Here is a 19,671-nt window from a genome sequence, read left to right as displayed (position 1 = left end):
CAAGATTTGCTGAAAAATGAATATTGCACCAAGTATCAAAAAAAAGAAAAAGAAAAATCAATGAATGATATGAAGTGGAGTTAAACAACATGACAGCCCAGTCTTATCTTTAAAGCCACTGCATGAACTCACTAGCACAAGTAATTTAAACATCATTAGTATTCTCACTATGCCAGAAGCAATATAAACTGGATATGATTTCATCTGGTAAGGACATCTGTGATCAGAGGTTGGAAATAATGCACCAAAAAAAAAAAAAACAAAATAAAACTTTACTAGGTCTTCTGTCAGGGGAATCTTGTGGCAAGCAACTGTGGACAGAGAGAGCCTCCATTTAAAACAGGGTGTAGGGGGCGGGGCACGGTGGCCCATGCCTGTAATTCCCAACACTTTGGGAGGCTGAGGCAGGAGGATCTCTTGAGCCCCAGAGTAGGGACCTGCATGGGAGACATGGGGAGACCCTGCCTCTACAAAAAATAAAAAAATTAGCTGGGTTTGGTGGTGTGTGCCTGTTGTCCCAGCTACTCGGGAGGCTGAGGTGGGAAGATGGCATGATCCCAGGAGGTCGAGGCTGCAGTGAGCTATGGTCACACCACTGCACTTCAACCTGTGTGACAGAGCAAGACCCAGTCTCAAAAATAAATAAGTAAATAAAGAAGGGTGTGGCCTGTGAGACAGGAAGAGATGTCACAAAGGGCTGCCCCATCCTCTGTTCAGTCAAAAGACTGGGCCATGTGTGAAGAAGTGTGGTGTAAGCTATGTTTGTCACACAAGGAATCATAAGTAGCATTTACTTGTCATTATATACTGCCATGCACAGCACTGGAGAATACCTGTTAAGTCTTCATTTAATCCCCACAAGCCTATGAGTATAATAGATATTCTTATCCTTGTTCAAAGCATGAGGAAAGGGAGGCACAGAAACATCACAGAAAGGAGAGCAGTTAGGGGGATAGCAATTCCATTCCAGGATGGGTGACAGAGGGTGGTGGTAGTAGTTCTTTGCCCCTCCTGAAAGTGGCAAAGAACAGTCCAAATTTTGGACTCCTTAGGAAAGGCAAAATCAGCAGTTTCTGTCTGTGACCTCTATCAAACTATTTGGATGGTCCATCAGTGAAACTACCTTTCGGACCGTTCTGATGAACTGTTCAGAACCCAGTCCTTCCCAGTTATCATCATCAGCCTGACCCCAACACCAGTGAACCCAACTGATCTACTCTTATTCTTGCTGCTCCATCAACCTGATTTCGAAAGTAATTCTGACAGCACAACAGGCCTGTTAATGACTGCAGCGAGGACTGGGCTCCCAGCATCTACTCTCCGCAGACAGCATCGATCCCACCATTGTTGCCAGTCAATAGATCTTTACAGCAGACTTTGCTAGGAAATATGTCAGCTTTTTGTGCCTTACATTTCTGGCTCATAATATCCTTCAAATGGATTCCCCCATTCGAATATCCTGCAGGCAAAATCTTATTACTTTCTCCATGCTGTACATCATGCCTGCTTTACACAAAAGGTTATCAGTGTTCCTTACGCTGCACCTGAAAATGTTTGAGCTAGTCTTGCCTCCTAGGGATATTTTCACTACTGCCAAGTATATTTAACCGGAATGCTATTAGTGACTCAATAAAACCCAAGTTTGGAGTTTCTAGACCAAAGCTAATTTCTATTTTTGCCGCTATGTGGTACTAATGTCAAAAGCAAAGAGCCCGAAGGACAAGCATTTGAAAACCATATGCTGGCTGATTTAGGACTCTACCATTTGTGCCCTATAGCTGTAGGTGAAATAGATTTCTCTATAGATGTTTGGGAAATTATAAATAGGATTATATGGAATAAGAAAACAAATGTGTTATTGCTATTCATACAAAAGGTTTAAAGGATTTCCATCACAAAGAAAGATCTCAGGAGTTGCATATACATATTGCTTAAAGTAAGTCATACATAAAATCACAGAATTGAAAAGGATCATAAATAGAATCTGCCCCAACATTCACAAGATTATGAATGAGGAAAGTCTAGATGGGTGCCATTATGAATTCATCATCTCTAGTATTAATGGGCCCTCAACGTCTCTCAGAGGGTTTATTTTCATAATCGTCCGGTGTCATCTGCCCCTGTCTCCTGCTCTCATTCTCCTCTCTGTTGCTGATTCTTGCTACTTTCAGTAAACCTGTTTTCCAACTTCTGTTAGCCCCATACCATGGTGATTAAAGTTACTGGCTCTGAATGAGATGCAAGTTTGGCTCCACCACTTAATAGATACATAAATTCAGGCAACTCACCTAAATGTTCTGCACCTCCGTTTCCTCATCTGTAAACTAGGAACAATAACTGCAACCATCTTATAGTATGTTATGGCCATTAAGAGAGTAATTCCTGTAAAGCTCTTATAATGATGATTGCATATCAAGTGTTCAATAAAGGTGAACTATTACTATCATCATGATCATCAATGTAACCATCCTTCTGCCCCCTTTTATATCAGCAGACTCTCTCTCCTGCCAGTTTATCAAGAGAAGGAAGGTCATCTGATATAGACTTCCTCAGATTCTCCATCCCATTGCCCACCAGCACCCTTGACACCTAGAAACCTGTTTACACCTATTCTGGCCATGCTTTTCTTCCTCATTCTATTGGGAATGGGCAGTACTCCTCACTAATCTCTCTGTCAGTGCCCAGGATCCCATCCCATCTGCCAGCTGTCTTCTCAGGAGCCTTGTTGCCTCTATTCCGCAATCCACTCTCTCAACCCAGTCTCCAGCCTCTCCCTCTTTTCTTTCACCATCTTCTCAGCTTCTGAGTCTTTTTTCACCTTAAAACATAGACAAAGGCATGAAAACAAAAAACTTTTTCTTGACCCTACACTTACTTCTCTTGACCCTACACTTACTTCTTACTAACTATTTCTTTGCTTCCTCTCCTTGGCTTCTCAGAGAAGTTTCTGGAAGAGAAGTCTATTGCAATCTGTTTTCTGTCCCCAACTGAAAGTGAAGGGCTGTACACTCTTAGCCCTTGTCTCCCTTGTCCACTCAGAAAATCTCTCACTACCTTATCTGACTCCATCCAGTTTCCCTCAATCTACTTCTTCTACAGAGGCAGTTCTCTTTCTTTCACTTTATTTTTCTCCCAAGCTATGAGCTCTGTCAGAGCAGCAACCATTACTCATTTGTTCCTTTATCCCCAGCATTCAATGCAGTCCCTTGCACACAGTAATCATTCAATGAAAGTTCACAAAATGAACACATGAACGACCTTCTCAGAATCATATAGAATCATATGGTTCCTTCAATCTAATTAAATGGAAGTTTTACTGTGCTCCAACCACATGCCAGGCACAATGGAGGCTTACAGAGATTAATAACATATGGCCTTTGCCCTCCAGGAGTTGTTTATCATCCAGTGAGGGGAGAAGAGCAATGGAGGATTGATGCATGGGCAGATAAATTGATGGGGGGAAGAACAGAGCTAGAGCAGGGAAGAGGGGAGGGAAGAAGGAGATGGGATAAAATAGATTAATGTCATTCACTCATAAAAGCTAGGATACGCATTAGGATGCCAATAAAGGTAAAACACATGTGTGCTTTTTTAAAACAATAATTTAATCAAATTTAAAAAGAAGGAATATGTCTAAGCCTAGTCAAATAAATCATGATTTCATTTTGGGAGAACAAACTTTTTACAATTCTCTGACATACCTGGTTTTTTATACAGAGAATACATTGAGACCCAGGAAAGCCAGGAACACTGACTGTTTGTCACAGGCAGGAACCCTTCCCTCAGCTGCCAAGGTAAACAGACATATCAAATCTCAAAGAGAAGCCTTTTGAAACTGGACTGAAAGTATTTGTCAGTCCCTTAATCACCCATGTATTTTAGAAAGGAAAAAAAAGATAGCTATGTAGGACAGTTATCAATTGATTACCATCTGACCATTTTAGACTCCTAATGTCAGTAAAAGGAGTTAAACTTCTGGTTGGAGTGATTGATCCAGATTATCAAGGGAAAATTGGGTTGCTGCTGCACAGGGAGGGAACACCTAGGTCTGGAACCCGAGGATTCTGTGGAATACCTCTTAATACTCCCATGACAGTAATGAAGTTGATGACAAATGTCAACAACCAGAAAAAAGGCAGGACAAGTAGGAATGCAGATCTTTCAGTAATGAAGGTTTGAGCCACTCCACCAGGTAAATAACCCCAAGTAACTGAAGTTTGGGCTGAGAGTGGGGGAAATATGGGATGGGAAGTAGAAGAGGGAAGCCATAGATATCAGTTACTACCTTGTGACCAATTACATGAAAGACATTTGTAATAGCTCTTAATGTTTGTTATTTGTTTGTTATATGTATGTGTTTATTTTATTTGCTATTTTCTTTTTTTCCTTTCTGTTTTACATGCTAGTTGTTTCAAGTTAACTTTAGTATCTAGGAAACAGAATATTCAGTAGAACTGTGACTTAATTTGAAAAAAATTTAATATAACCAGCAATGAATCCAATGAATGTTGGGACTTGCATCTCCTCATTTTAGGAAGAGAGTATGAGCATGTTCACTTCTAAGATGAATTGCTGTATATTAGGTGGAAATACAGGGGGTTTTTTTATGTATAGGAATGCAAACGTGTGTGGAGGGTGCATATAGGAATTGGATAACCAAAGGAGTATGCATCAACAGTTATCAGTTTATTGCCTTTCAGCTCTAAATTTATCCTTCATTGCCTGCTCTACAAAAATGGATATGTGCCCTCCAAATATTTTTCTATTGCCGGTTGGCCAAATGTTAAGTATTTTCAATAGGGGGCGCTAGAGAGACATTGCAAAAGGAGTTTTTCCATTCTATTTCCAGTGCACTCAGAGCACGTAGTGCACTAGTGCTCTTGGCTCCTAAAGCACCAAGCTTCTGCAATGTAAGCACAGTGCCAATAGCTGCTCCAGTACCTGGCTCCTGGAGCACCTACGGCTTTTCCAATGCCTTGTTTCTGTAGCACAAATTGCTTATCCAGAACCAAGCTCTTGCAGCACGGACAGCTTCTCTAGCATCCCGCTCCTGCAGTACACTGTGGCTAGCTGCACCCATCAGCCAACGACTTCCCCTTTTTTGTAGCAGAGTGCTTCTGGTGAGACTTTTCCATGAAGAGTTTTTTCCAAAGTCCTATAAAAGTTCTAGAGGGCATATTTCCAGCAAGTTCTGCTAGGATAGTACCACAGCACCTCTCTGGATCTGAGTGAGCTGTGACTGTGCCCTCTCCAGCAGGTCTGGATCACACCCTTAGTGGGGTTTCCTTTTTGGACATTCTATGTCCACCTTAGAGGTAGTGGTTGCTTCTTATATCTGCTATTCCTATATTCTCTAGAGATCTATCTACTTCTTACTAGCCCATTCCTCATTACTCCAATCTCCTGTTACAGTTAGTTAATATTCTTTATATTAAACTTTCTCCTTTCCAGTTACTCTGTGTTGCAGTAGCAGTGACCACACCAGCACCTAGATCTTGGTTTATAAATACCACTCTACAATAAAAGGTACCAAGGCTTCTTTGAAAAATAGTTCATTTTAGGGCTGCAGTAGGAAAAATAAAAAATGAGCCTGGAATATCTTCTAGCACCAGAAAGTAAGAAAGCACTCAAAATCAAAAAGATGAGTCATGTCAAAGAGACACAATGGGTTGGGCGCAGTGGCTCACACCTGTAATCCCAGCATTTTGGGAGGCCGAGGTGGGTGGATCACCTGAGGTCAGGACTTCAAGACCAGCCTGGGCAATATGGTGAAACCCCGTCTCTGCTAAAAATACAAAAATTAGCCAGGTGTGGTGGCACATGCCTGTAAGCCCAGCTACTAGGGAGGCTGAAGCATGAGAATTGCTTGAACCCAGGAGGCAGAGGTTGCAGTGAGCCAGGATCAGCCATTGCACTCCAGCCTGGGTGACAGAGCGAGACTCTGTCTAAAAACAAAACAAAAAAAAGACACAATGGCCAAAGCTGGAATGACCTGGGCAACAAAATAAATTATGTAATACTGTTTTATAACCCAAAATGTCAAATAAATATACATGAGTTCTTACTGATATAAATAAATGTTGGAATAAATGCAGGAGAAGAAGCAAATCTTCCTTACAGAAAAATTCCAAATAATATAGGCAGATATTCCTTCCTCAAAGACATGGAGCTTGAGTCCTGCCCTTCATCCCCGAAGGCTCGATAGTCTTAGTGACTTGCTTCTGCAGAGTAGAGTACAGAAAGGGGAAAATTGTAACTTTATGTGGAGAAGCCTAGCACACTACCTTAACCAAGTGATGACATCAGTGATGTCACATGGATATCATGATATCATGTGAAGAGAAAGAGCACTTCAATTCTGGTATTCTCTTCAAAACTCATAACCCACGTCTGATCATGAGAAAAGCACCAGACAAACACAGATTGGGGAACATTCTACAGGATACCTGGCCAGTTCTCCTCTAGACTATCAATTTCAAGGTCACGAAAACAAGGAAAGACTGAGAAACTGTCACAGACCAGAGAAGGCAGGGGAGACATGACAGTGAAATGTAGTGTGTTGGCCTGAGCTGGAATCCGGAAGAGAAAGAGGACGTTAGTGGAAAAATTGATAAAATCCAAATAACATCTGCAGTTGATTGAATAGTAATATACTATGGTCAGTTTCCCAGTTTTGACAAACTATAGTAATTTAAGAAGTTAACAATGGGGGAGACTGGGTTTGAGCACACAGGAGCTCTGTACTATCTTTGCAACTTTTCTATAAGTCTAAAAGTGTTCCAAAATAAAACCAATTTGTATTTTAAAAATTTAAAAATTACTGTGGTTTCTATCTCCTAATTGGATCTTAAGTGATACAAGGAGCCAGTCTAATTATCAAAGCAATTATATTATGGATCTAATGTCCACCATCAAATTGATGCATAACAATAACCAAAGAGGGGGGGAGATGGAAATAGAATCCTTAGAAATTAGGCCATTTAAACTCTGCTAAGTAGCATATTACTAGACAATAGATTTTGGTTCCAGAATTATCTAGTCAAGAATGAACAAAATGATACATTTCCTGACATTAGGTTGATTGCCACAGACAAAACCCAGATAGCAAGACCTATATTCTGGGTTCAACTCAGAATATCATTTTTTTACCTGCTTAAAAAGGTATCAAAGATGTTTTTCTCAGAACACCTTTAAACATTTCAGACATCTGTTCATGTTTATTTGTGCTTTTGCTCATCATAAAGCCAAAACGTGAGTTGTAAAAAATAAACTAAAATTTGCTTCAATATCATATTTCAGTGTTAAAAGAACATCTGTTCTCAGAATTCTAGAGTCTTCATTAAACTCCAAAATAAAGCAATGGTTTATTTTCTAGAAGGTCCTAATCAGTTCTAGAGAGTCTAAAACCCATGTAGGCTTTTGTTTTGCTTACACAATCACTTCAGTCTGAGCCCTTAGCGCGAGGTAGTCTGCAATTCTTAGGAGACAAAGTATGAATACAACTGAAGTTATTCTGTAGCATTCTTGCCCTGGAATTAGTGGCAAACCACATAGTTTTAAATGACTAATACGCCCACTCTTCCCTATCCCACTAGTTTATAATAATGTTATTTTTCTTCAAGATGTCTAGGCACAACTGATTTTTAAACTGGAAAAGTTAATGAAAGCAACATCACATTTGAGGTCAGTCGGCCAGAAAAATGGACATGAGCCAAATCCGACATCCCAAACATTTTGCCTCAATGGCGTGTGAACAAAATGCCCACTCTCCTCCTGATTTCCAACAGAAGCAAAACAAAACCCTGCAAGACAGTTTTCCCCTGGAATTGAGAAGCCTGTCAGGGGCAGAAAGACACACACATACACACACACACACACACACACACACACACCGAGTCCCAGTCCCTGTTTAAGGTACAGTTAAAAGGCTCTTTCACACCAAGTGTTCTGTGCACAGACAGCACAAGGGCTTCCCCTGGAGAAGCTGCTTCAAGGACAGCCAAGAGATCACAAGTCCGAAACAAGTAGTCCTAGCAAGATAAAGAATAATCTCCCCAATTCCAAAATAAGCAAGTAAAAATTTTAAAAATCAGCTTATTGAAATAAGTCCATTCAGACTAATTTCAAAAAATTACTTGGTGGCAATGAAGAGAAATGTGTGCTCTCATGCGAACTTGCTAACTTTTTAAAACGATGGCTTCCTTTTTCAAAATGTAATGTTTCACGCATTACAATTTAGTTGCACTTTAATTCCTTCTCACGTTTCTCAAGGCGAAAAAAGAAGTATAAAGGAAAAGGAAGTGGATGCAATTACGTGTACAGCAACAAGTTAGCCAGAAGATTTTGGTTTAAACTGTGAAATTTAGAAAAGCAACTGTATTACACGACATTCCATGATATAATCTTTGTGATAATGCATATGAAATGTTACGTGTAGACTGCTTTTAGTCCAAAATACCATCATTTTAGAATTATAATTCTAACATAATGGAGACAAATTATATACTATGTTAGGAATTGATTTAACAAGTACCAAAATTTTCATGAATTTTCTTTTATTACAGATAGGTCTCCCTAAAGTTATCTGAACAAGTACTCGTTATTTGCATCTCAGAATTCAGAGACAAAAAGATATGTTAGTGTCAAAAATGCCAATTTCACTTCTGAGTTAAAAACCAACAGGTGGTAAATTTTAATCACCAAGAGATTTTCTTAGAGAAATCAACAGGTAAAAACAGAAGTTAGGATACAATAGTTATGTTACCACAACTGCCTTACTGAGGTAAGGAATCTAAATTGTGGACCCTACTCTAGAAAATGCATTCATATCCACAGAAGTATGAGCTGTTGTATGATCGTTGAAATTTCCTTCTTTCCAAGAACTTTTCTTTATACTTAATTAACGAATAATGTATATGTACATGTACAGATTTAAAAGAAACTGTATGGCTGAGTTGGTCGTGGCATTTACACTATGCTCTGTGTAGGGATGAAGAGGGAAAGCATGGCTCAGGGTCATCTGCAGACGAGGAGGGCCTTACAGCAAAAACATCCCGAGACAGACAACAGCAGGTGGAAACTTACCACTGGAGCAGTTGGTCCCTCCCCAGCCAGGCTCACACTGACAGGTGTTTGGAGCAATGCAGCGACCATGGACACATTTATCAGCACAGTGGGCTGTCAGAGAGAAAATCAATCAAATAAAGAAAGTTGGCACAAGAAAAAAAAGCCAACAACACAGCTGTTGCACATCCAAGTCTCAAGTATCACTTAAAAACAACATGCATGCTTGATAATTTTCTTCAGTCCGTTCCTCAGCCCTCTTACAGTCTGCTGTAGGACCAAACAATTCCCCTTCTTATTTTGGTATCACCAAATAAATCCCATCATTTCTACTATTCTATTCTACTTCATGCTAAATTAGAAAAGAAGTTTCAAGGAAAATTGCCTAATTCACTCTTTAAAAAAATTATCAGTGAGTATCAAATATTCCTTTTTGTTTCAGAAGAAGCCTATATAGAGAAACAAAACACAAAGCAAGATATCAGGGCCTCAGAGTGACAGAGTAGATGGGGAGTATTATGATTATGTATTATGATTTTTTTTACATAATACATTCACCAGAAACAATAGTCACACTTCTTTGTGAACACGTTGTTCACAACTATGACACAGCAGAATTGCTTGCTCTTTTTCTTTTTCTTTTTTTTTTTTATTATACTTTAAGTTTTAGGGTACATGTGCACATTGTGCAGGTTAGTTACATATGTATACATGTGCCATGCTGGTGGTGGCACATATACACCATGCTTGCTCTTTTTCTGTTGGGGAGAATATTTGAAAAATTCCACCCAGGTCTTTGGGAAACAGTAAATCTCAATCCTCTTTCATTAGTAAAGATCTTAGGTGTACTCAACCCTTGGAGACAAAAGGGGCATCACTGCAAACATGAGTGAATGGACAGTCTGATGATTTCCAAAATAGGCATTAAAATATGCTGTGCCAAATCTTAGCATTATCATCAACCTTAGTACCATGCACATCAGTTAAACATTCTTTAAAATATCTGGATATATACATAATTGTGAGAACGACTTAAAGGGTTTGGGGTTCAGATATTCTAAAATTTTATTTAAGGGTGGGATGAGGTGCTCTGTACTTTAGAGATGCATTTTATTAGTGTATGTCTTATTACAAAAGACTTACTGCTCAAATATATAAAACACCAAAAAGTAAAATAAGCCTTATCTCCAGTAGCTCAAACTGGTAACATTTTTGTGGATGTAGAACCTTCAGAAATTTTTTTCCTACATATTTTTCTCCTCAAAAAAATAGAATCATATTTTTCAATGTGCTTTTTCCACTTAATATAATGGCAGTATTATTTCCATGTCATTAATATTAATATATGTGATTTATGCACTAAGGTGTATATTTAATATGTATGTATATATGTATATACACATGTGTGCACACACTCACAGTGCATTTATATTGCTGAACCAAAAATGACTACTTCTAAGGTCTTGATCATAAGATTTAGAGATGAAGATATATAAGGGAGGGCATTTTAGGTGAAGAGAAAGCAAAAGCAACAGGTAAAAAGAGAAACAAATGAAATAAGTTCTGTTGGGTGCAGTGTTTGGGGCAATAGCTTTGCAAGGTAGAGAGAGAGACCCTGAAAAACAAATTAAGGTGTTGGGGCTTTATTCTGAGAATTCGCTAGGAACAGTTTAATGAAAAGTATACATTTGTTATAAGAAACCAACAGGGAGAGGACACCACAATGAAATAAAGTGGCCATAAATTTTGGAAAACACAACCTCTCTTGCTATCATCAGAATAACTCTTTAGCACCTAGGCGATTTAGTGAGGAATACCAGGACTGGTAACCTTGGGACCCTGGTCCAGGGTAGAGTTTTCTGGTACTAGAGTTTGAAGGAAGTGCTTAGCAACCTCATAATATTTGAGTCAGACAATTACATATTTCAATTACAAATTGCAATTAAAAGCAGAACTTGCCTGTAACATATGAACACACTGGCCCTGCATTATTTTGATTTTTGCTGCCAAGTTAAGTCAGTATGTGCCAACTTCAGGGTTCAGTGTCTGCTTCCACCTCTAGGTATGTGTTTGAACTTGTAGATGTCATCCATTTGTAAGCACAAGGTACTGGTCTTTTGTTAAAATTTAGATATGTACATACCTAAAGCCAGCAAACTACCATACTTGAGTGTGGGAAGTTCAACTAAATGTCACAGTAGGCTTGGGTCTAACAGTGCAGGGTATGCTCTGGATGCTATCTCACACTGTGTTAAATGGCAGCATGGGTACAGGAGACTCTCCTACCAGTGAGAGCTCTGGCACCAACTGTAAATATGTCAACACGAGAGGGTTTTGCCTCCCACTTGTCTTAGGTACTGATGGCATCTATGTTTGCAGCTATTACAGTGAACAGCCTTCAGACCCAAGTTTACCAATTCTTCTTCTTCAACATAGTAAAGCTACTAAAATTCTGTTTGAATATTTCCAGAAGTTTTAAAAATTAGATACTCTTTGCCTTTAATGTGAAACAAGACTTCTTTGACACTGTGCATTTAAACCAAAACACAGAAATTGAATGTGGTGGCTGATGAAAGGAAGTATTCTCCATATTCTTGAATTTCAGACTTTTGTGTTTAATAGTGTAGTTCTCACCAATTAACTTCATACTAAAGAAATGTTATAAATGTTCATTTATATGGTAAATTTATATTAATACTACTTAAATTGTTTTTATATCTTGGGCATCTATGTAAGATTTTATTTGACAAAAGGATTAATATTACCATTTGAGAATTTGAAAAGTTCTGGGTACTCAAAAAGCTGGATTCCATCAGAGCAACCTGGAGTTTTGTATTCATCTAGCAAGAAGCTGGCTATGAGGGGAGAATATTTCCAGTATTCTATGGACAGGTCTCAATTCACTGCTCTCCCTTTCTTCTCTATCCTTTCATTTTTTTTCACTTTTTATCTTCATTTTCACTTTTTACCACTCGTCTTTCTCTCCCACACACTACTTATTTGATATACACCATAGAAGCTGGAGATTAAAATTTGGTTTTAATTGTAGTTGTGTTGACTCTTAACTCCAGGATGACACCAATTGAGTTCCACCTGAATCAACTGGTAAGAAAGGTAAGATTGAGCAAGCCAGCCTAGCACCCTGCTCTAATATCAAGATAACTTATTAGATTGGGTAAATAAATGCATGACAAGTTAAGCATATGTTCCAGAGAAGTAAGAATCAGAATTGCATATGGTTGGATCCCAATCCATTGGTTTTTTGTTGCTTTTATTTTGTTAACTCCAAAAAAGATAATAAGTAAATTTCTAAGTTCAGAATCAAAGGAGACCTGCTTCAGAATGTTTTGAGATTGCTAGATAATCACACAATGTTCTCGTGTGATTCCTGATAGTGCAAACTTTGTGTTTTATGAAATGAATTCCAAGAAGTTCAGTCAATTGTAATAATTTTTTTAAAAAATCCGTGATGGTAATTTTAAAATATGGATTACATTTATGAAAACCTTGAGCTAACATTTGGCCGAAGTCTGAAACAAAATGTGGATGCGTCATTACCAGAAAACAAATTTGCCTGTAAGTTAATTAGGAATTGGAAGGGGGAATCTGCTTCCCTAATGATTTCTTTTTTCTTAATTAAAGCTAAAGCCAATGGAATCACCTCTGAGCATTGATGCCTAAAGGCAAATAATGATCTAAATGATGAGAAATATTGTTGGGATGGAGTCTAAAAGGAAAGAACACAAAATCCTACTTCCATGATGGAGAATCTTCACACATTAGACTCCCTTATACAAGTGCCATCTCTGCTGCATGCCCTTTTCCACCATCTCTGGGCTCTCCACATCCAGCAACAAACCTCGTTAAAGATGGAAAAGAGCAAAGGGAAGCAACAGAGGAAGGCAGAGTAAGCTATAGAACTCTCTTTATTCTCTGATGTCCCAACTCACCAAGGTGTAGAAACACTGACTATGGCACATTCATGACACAGATGCCCACACCACCACCAAGAGATTAGCTGACCTCAATTACTACCTTGGTCTTACCTCCCCTATTCAGCTTCAAATGCCACCTACTCTGGGTGCTGCTTCTATAACTAACATGCTCCAAATGAAAAACCAATGTAGGCTAAAGACATTAATTGTTCATGTGGAAAAACCCAAAATGAACTAGAAAAGAAAAAAGGGAACAGAGGTCCACTTAGCAGATGTTCAGTAGCAGAGATATAAAGAATAGGTACAAAGGACCCATTATAAGTGTGGCTGTCCCATGAATGGGAATAGATATTTTATTCCCTACCCATGTCCTTTCTTCTTTTTTTAAAAGGGCAATTAAAACTAGAATAACCTAAGCAAAGATAGTCTATCCAAAATGATTTCTTTTCTGCACCGATCTTTAAGAAAATCATTAAAGATCATATTCTGAGTCCAAATCTTTTTTAGAGGCCAGATATAAGCTGAATCTCAACCTACTCTCAGTATGCTCCTTCAGACACAGCAAGCTGCACAGGGCAGCCAAGACGTCTTTTCCCTCAAGAACTAGGAGGCAAGAGACACTAATGAGAAGAACAGGCCATGTCTTTGAAACGAAAGCTGTGGACAGTCTGTCTGCCTGATGGACAGGTGGGCACTGACATGATGACCCTGGAATCTTCTCTAATTAGGCTCCTGTTTCAGTCTCAGTTCCTAAATCCATTTAAATCCCATTACCAATGACATGGACCTCATTCCTTTTACTTGTAAATACTTGGCTTTAATACTGAGAGCCATTAACTATACTCAATAGTTTTTCTTCTGCCACATACAATTCCCTTTGGATTTTCACCTAGGGATGGCAAAAAAGTGAAAGGAGGAGTAGAAATACTAAAGACTTCTTTATAAATCAATTATATCTCTAAAGACAGTATATACCATTGTCTTAAAGAATATATTTATTTAAATTAATATGGAAAATGTTTTCAGAATCAAAATAGTTTTTTAAAACAATTATCCAATAGAAACACAAACCTTCCAGCTAACCTATCTGTCACCAGAAGTTCCTTTTATTCTGATGCTATGAGCAAACAGTGTAAGTCACAAATCTTATTTTCTCTCATTTATTCAGTGAGTTGCTACAGAGGAATATAGAGTTTTAGAGTTAAAGGTGCCTTTACTGAGCATCATTCCTGCATTTTTCAGACAAGAAAACAGATCAGGAAAATGGGTAATTTCCCCAATATTCATAGTTGGTATTAAAGACAGAAATAGGATTAAACCCTGGTCCCTGACTCCCAGTGGACCAAAATATAAGATGGATTTTAATGGGAGTGAGAGGGAGTAGGGGTGAAAAGGATGATAGAGGGTGTTCTGGGTCAGATACCATGGCAGGTGTACTAGATGGCCAGGAGTCAGGAGTCAGAAGATTCGAAGGAGGAAGGAGAAAGAAGCAAACAGAGAGTTGACTTCCAAGATATACTTTATCTTCCCCACACTTTTATCTGAGGACTATTACATGCAAAGTCCTTACAAAATTACAAAGTGCACAGGAATCATTTTGCTTTCATATTTCCAAACATTATATTGCAGCCTACCCTATTGTGTTTGCTTATAAAAAGGAAAGGGAATTCTCTTTTTCTTCAGTTAAATATGTACTGATGCACTAGGTACACTGATAGGCACTACTGTGTATATTAAGATGGCAGACTGGGAACTCTTAGTCTGTAAAGGAAATCTGATGTAGATCCATCAAACTCAATAAATGCAGAGTAGAATCCAGGGATAATAAGAGAGGTTTCAGAAAAATACTGTGAGAGCATATTGAATGATTCAATTTATTTGAAATGTCCAAATGGACAATTCCATATGGATAGACAGGATATTAGTTGGTTGTCTGGGGATGTGGGTTAATGCGGATTGATGGGTAATAGGTACAGGGGTTGTATTGAGATGATGAAAATGTTCGAAACTTGATTATGTGATGGCTGTACAACTTTGTGAATATACTAAAAATGGTTGAATTGTACACTTTAAATGGTTGAATTGTATGGTATGTGAATTACATCTCAACAAAACTGTTATAACAATACTGTGGGGACTGTGGAAGCAGTTAATTCCAACTGGGGTGAGATCAAGGGGATCTCATGAAAGATAAAACATCTGAGCTGAAAAAGTGGATATCTTTGAAATAATGTTGCAGGGAGGAGTGCCCAAAAACAGCTGCTTCACACACTTTTTTCCTTGCATCCCATCCCTGAAGTTGCATAATGTTTTACCTGGGGTCAAGGGCTCTTACCCCACAGCCACCAGTGGTCCACATGTGTGATGTCCATAAATGGCTGATCAGTGGTGGAAAGAGCTTGAGAATGCTAGGAACCTAGATGTTTGCACTTAGTAAATGTAATAATAATAATACAAAAACTTTGTATCTATAAGTCTTTTCTCTCCATTCCTTATAGGGCTTTCGTGTCATTTAAGGGCAAGTACAAAGAGCTATTACTGGCAGTATCTTTGGCAGACATTGCCAATTGTATACCCAATGTCTATTCTTCCTTCAACCCTTATTAACAGAATCTTACTTGTACCAGGGCCAGCAGTGATGTCAGCAATAAACTACATTTATTGGCCCTCTTTCTAGATTGAAATGCCCATGTGGAAAACAGTTTCAAGAGACAGATTCAGGTGGTAAGTGCGACTCCCCTTCTCTTACTCCTTCCTGCTGTCTGGTGTGTAGACATGGCTGAATCTGCAAAAAGCACCAGGCAACTCTGAGGGAAGGACCAAGAGAATCATGGAACCCTTCACTCTGAATTCTTTGCATGGATAAATAAGTGCCATAAACCACCCACTTCCAGACTTATCATGACATAAGGATCCTTATTATGTATATGTTCCTATTTTTCAAATCTCTATTTATTGCAGCAAAACATGATTTGTAACTAATACACTGCTCTTTTGAACGATCTTTCAGGTGAGTCAGTTACTAAATTAAATAAAAATCTATACTAGCAGAAAAATGGAAGACCCATCTATATAAGGAGGAGATACAAGAACTCAGAACTTCTGCCATACATTTTAAGTAAAGGTGTCACGGCCTAGTGCAAGTGGGATGACCAAAAGATATGAGGGGAATTAGAAATCTGGCCATTAGATACATACCTCATTCTCTCCCTGAAACATCATTTTGCCTCAAATTACAATGTGAGAAGAGTTAAATGTGGATACTATAAACCCCAAAACAACCACAAAAACAATACAACTAACAGTTATAGCTAGTAAGCCAATGAAGAAGATAAAATAGAATTATAAAAAATATTCAACTTAAAATAAAAGTATAAAAGAGAAAAATGAGAACAAAAAACAGATAGGACAAGCAGAAATCAAATCTAACTACATCAATAATCATATTAACCATAAATGGTCTAATATCTAAATTAAAAGACAGATATTAACAGATTGGATTAACAATGTAAGACCTAACAATATGCTGCTTATAAGTACAAGAAACACACTTGATAAAAACACAAATATTTGGCCGGGTGCGGTAGGTCACGCCTGTAATCCCAGCACTTTGGGAGGCTGAGGCGGGCGGATCACGAGGTCAGGAGATCGAGACCATCCTGGCAAACACGGTGAAACCTCATCTCTACTAAAAATACAAAAAAATTAGCCGGGCGTGGTGGCAGGCGCCTGTAGTCCCAGCTACTCGGGAGGCAGGAGAATGGCGTGAACCCGGGAGGCAGAGCTTGCAGTGAGCCGAGATCGCACCACTGAACTCCAGTCTGGGTGACAGAGCAAGACTCCGTCTCAAAAAAAAAAAAAAAAATTTTTTTTAAAGTAAAGGTATGTAAAAAAAAAAAAAACCATACTAACGCTAATCAAAAGAAAGCTGGAGTAGCTATATTAATATCAAATGAAGATTCCAGAACAAAGACTATTATTAGAGATAATGAAGGTCACTTTATAATGATAACATGTTCAATTCATTATAATGAAATAATAATCCTAAACATTTATGCATCTAATAACAGTTTCAAAAACTGCAATGAGAAATAGATACAATTAAAGCAGGAGATTTGAATAACTTGTCTTAATAATTGATACAACAATTAAAAAGAAAATAAAAGATATAGTAGATTTGAAACTAAAAACCAACTTGATGTAATTAATATTTATAGTACGCTCCACCCAATAACAGCAGAATATATTTGCTTTTCAAGAACATACAGAACAATAATCAAGTTATATCATATTCTATGAAATAAAACAAATCTCAATCAATTTTAAAAGATTCAACGCATACAAAGTAGTTTTCTAACCATAAGGAAATTTAGTTAGAAATCAGTAACAGCAAGATATCTGGAAAATCCTTCTAAATATTTGGAACTGAATAACATACTTCTAAATAACTCAAAGTCAATGAAGAAATCAAAAGATATATTAATCAGAAAGTATTTTAAAGTAAATGAAAACAAAATCACAACATGTCAAAATTGTCAAATGCTCTTAAAGCAGCACATAGAGGAAATTTTATAGCACCAAATGCCTACATTATGAAAGAAGAAAACTCTGAAATTATCTCAGCTTCCACCTTAAGAAACTAGAAAATAAAGATCAAATTAAACCCCAGTGAAAGGGGGAGTAAAAGAAATAATAAAAATCAAAGCTGAAATCAATAAAATAAAAAACAGAAAAGCAAAAGAGAAAATCAACAAAAGTAAAACCTAGTTCTTTGAGAAGATCAGCAAAATGGATCAACTTCTAACCATACTTATCAGGAAAAAAAGAGAGAAGACACAAATTACCGGTATTAGAAATGAGAGAAGTGATATCACCATAAAATCTATAGATTTTTTTACAGGTAAATGTTAATAAAAACTTTATGCCAATAAATTTGATAACCTAAATGAAATGAAGAAACTGCTAAAGCTTATTCAAGTAGAAATAAATAACCTGAATGGACCTATATATTTTAAAGCAATTAAATTATAGTTAAAAGCTTTCCCATTTTAAAAAACCTCCAATTCCAGATGGTTTCAATGATGAATTATACCAAGCATTAAAAGAAGAAATAATACCAATTCTTAAAAAAACTTATTCCAGAAAATTGAAGGCCAGAGACTACTTCCCAGCTTCCCAACTGTGAGGCCAAAATTACCTTAACACTAAAACCAGAGACATTTGCAGTAAGAAAGAAACAAACTACAAACAAGTATCACTCACATAGGTGCAAAGATTCTAAACAAAATTTTAGTGAATTAAATCCAACAATATGTAAAAGGATTAAACTTTATGACCATGTGAGGTTTGTTCCAACATATATATATATACACACACACACATATATATACACATATATATATACCTTCATACATATATATATATAACCTATATATATAGTTCCTTCATATATATACATATAAAACCTAAGTAGACCTGAATGATACAATAATCACATATATGATTATTTCAAAAGATGCCTGCATTTAGCAAGCATTTAGAAAAATGTATTTATTCCTAACAAAAAATTTCTGCAAACTAGAAACAGAAGGGCGTTTCCTCAACCTGATAAAGGGCAAATATGTAAAACCTACTACTAACATAGTCAATGGTAAAAGAATGAAATGCTTTCCTCTAAGATTAACAACAGAACAAGGATTCTTGCTCTTACAATTTCTATTCAGCACGATACTGGGGGTTCTAGCAAGTGTAATAAGGCAAGGAAAAGAAATAAAGCTTATATAGATTAGGAAGGAAGAAGTAAAACTGCCTTAATTTACAGACTATGTAAATATATGTATTTAGAAAATCTAATGGAATTTACAAAAAAACTACTAAAAAAAGAGCACTTAACAAAATTATAGATAAAAGTCACTATGCAAAACCTCAATTATATTTCTATATATTAGCAACAATCAGAAATTGAATAGCCATTTACAATAACATCAAAAAATATGAAATACTTAAGGACAAATCAAGCCAAAGATGTGAAGGACCTGTACACTAAAAACAAACAACATTGTTGAGAGAAAGTAAAGAAGAATTGAAAAAAACTGTCAATCAATTTGATCTATTTGACATTTATAGAACACTTTACCCAACAACAGCACAATATACACATTATCTTAAATAGTGAGACAGCACTTGTTTGTGAGTCAGATGACTCTATTAATAAGATATCGATTCTCCTCCAATAGTTGTATAGATTCAAAGCAATACCAAACATTTCCAGATTTTGGCTATTTCAAATAAAGTATCTCTGAACACTTCTGTATCAACTACCAAGTGGTTCAGCCATTCAACTCCAGGTATTACCCAAGAGAAATGAAAGCATATGTATGCCCATACAAAGATGTGTACATAAGTTTTCAGAGAAGTTTTATGTGTAATTGTCAAAAACTGGAAAAAATCCAAATGTGCTAAGTACATGAAAGTATAAATTGTGGTATAGCTATACAATAGAATCCTACTCAGCAATAAAAAGGAATGAGCTAACAGTGCATAGGGCAATGTCATAAATCTCAAAATGATTATGATGAGTGAAAGAAATCAGATATAAAAGCGAGCATACTCTATGAGTCCACTTATATAAAGCTCTAGAAAATACCAAGTAATCTAGAGTGACAGAAAGCTG

At 37.2% G+C, this 19,671-nt stretch overlaps 1 protein-coding gene across 3 annotated transcripts in view; it reads right to left on the bottom strand.

The window, feature by feature from the left end:
* The window catches only part of MEGF10 (multiple EGF like domains 10), a 187,821-nt gene that overhangs the window by 99,727 nt on the left and 68,423 nt on the right, over positions 1 to 19,671 (bottom strand). For all 3 annotated transcript variants that reach the window (XM_016953721.4, XM_001158953.7, XM_024356719.3), the window contains exon 5: positions 9,085 to 9,177. In XM_016953721.4, the coding sequence (XP_016809210.2) occupies positions 9,085 to 9,177 (93 nt within the window). The remainder of the gene's footprint in view (positions 1 to 9,084; positions 9,178 to 19,671) is intronic.

The sequence above is a fragment of the Pan troglodytes genome, chromosome 4 (assembly GCF_028858775.2).
Source record: "Pan troglodytes isolate AG18354 chromosome 4, NHGRI_mPanTro3-v2.0_pri, whole genome shotgun sequence".
NCBI lineage: Eukaryota > Metazoa > Chordata > Mammalia > Primates > Hominidae > Pan > Pan troglodytes.
The sequence above is the reverse complement of the archived record's forward strand: the minus strand, read 5'-3'. Positions and strand labels throughout refer to the sequence as shown.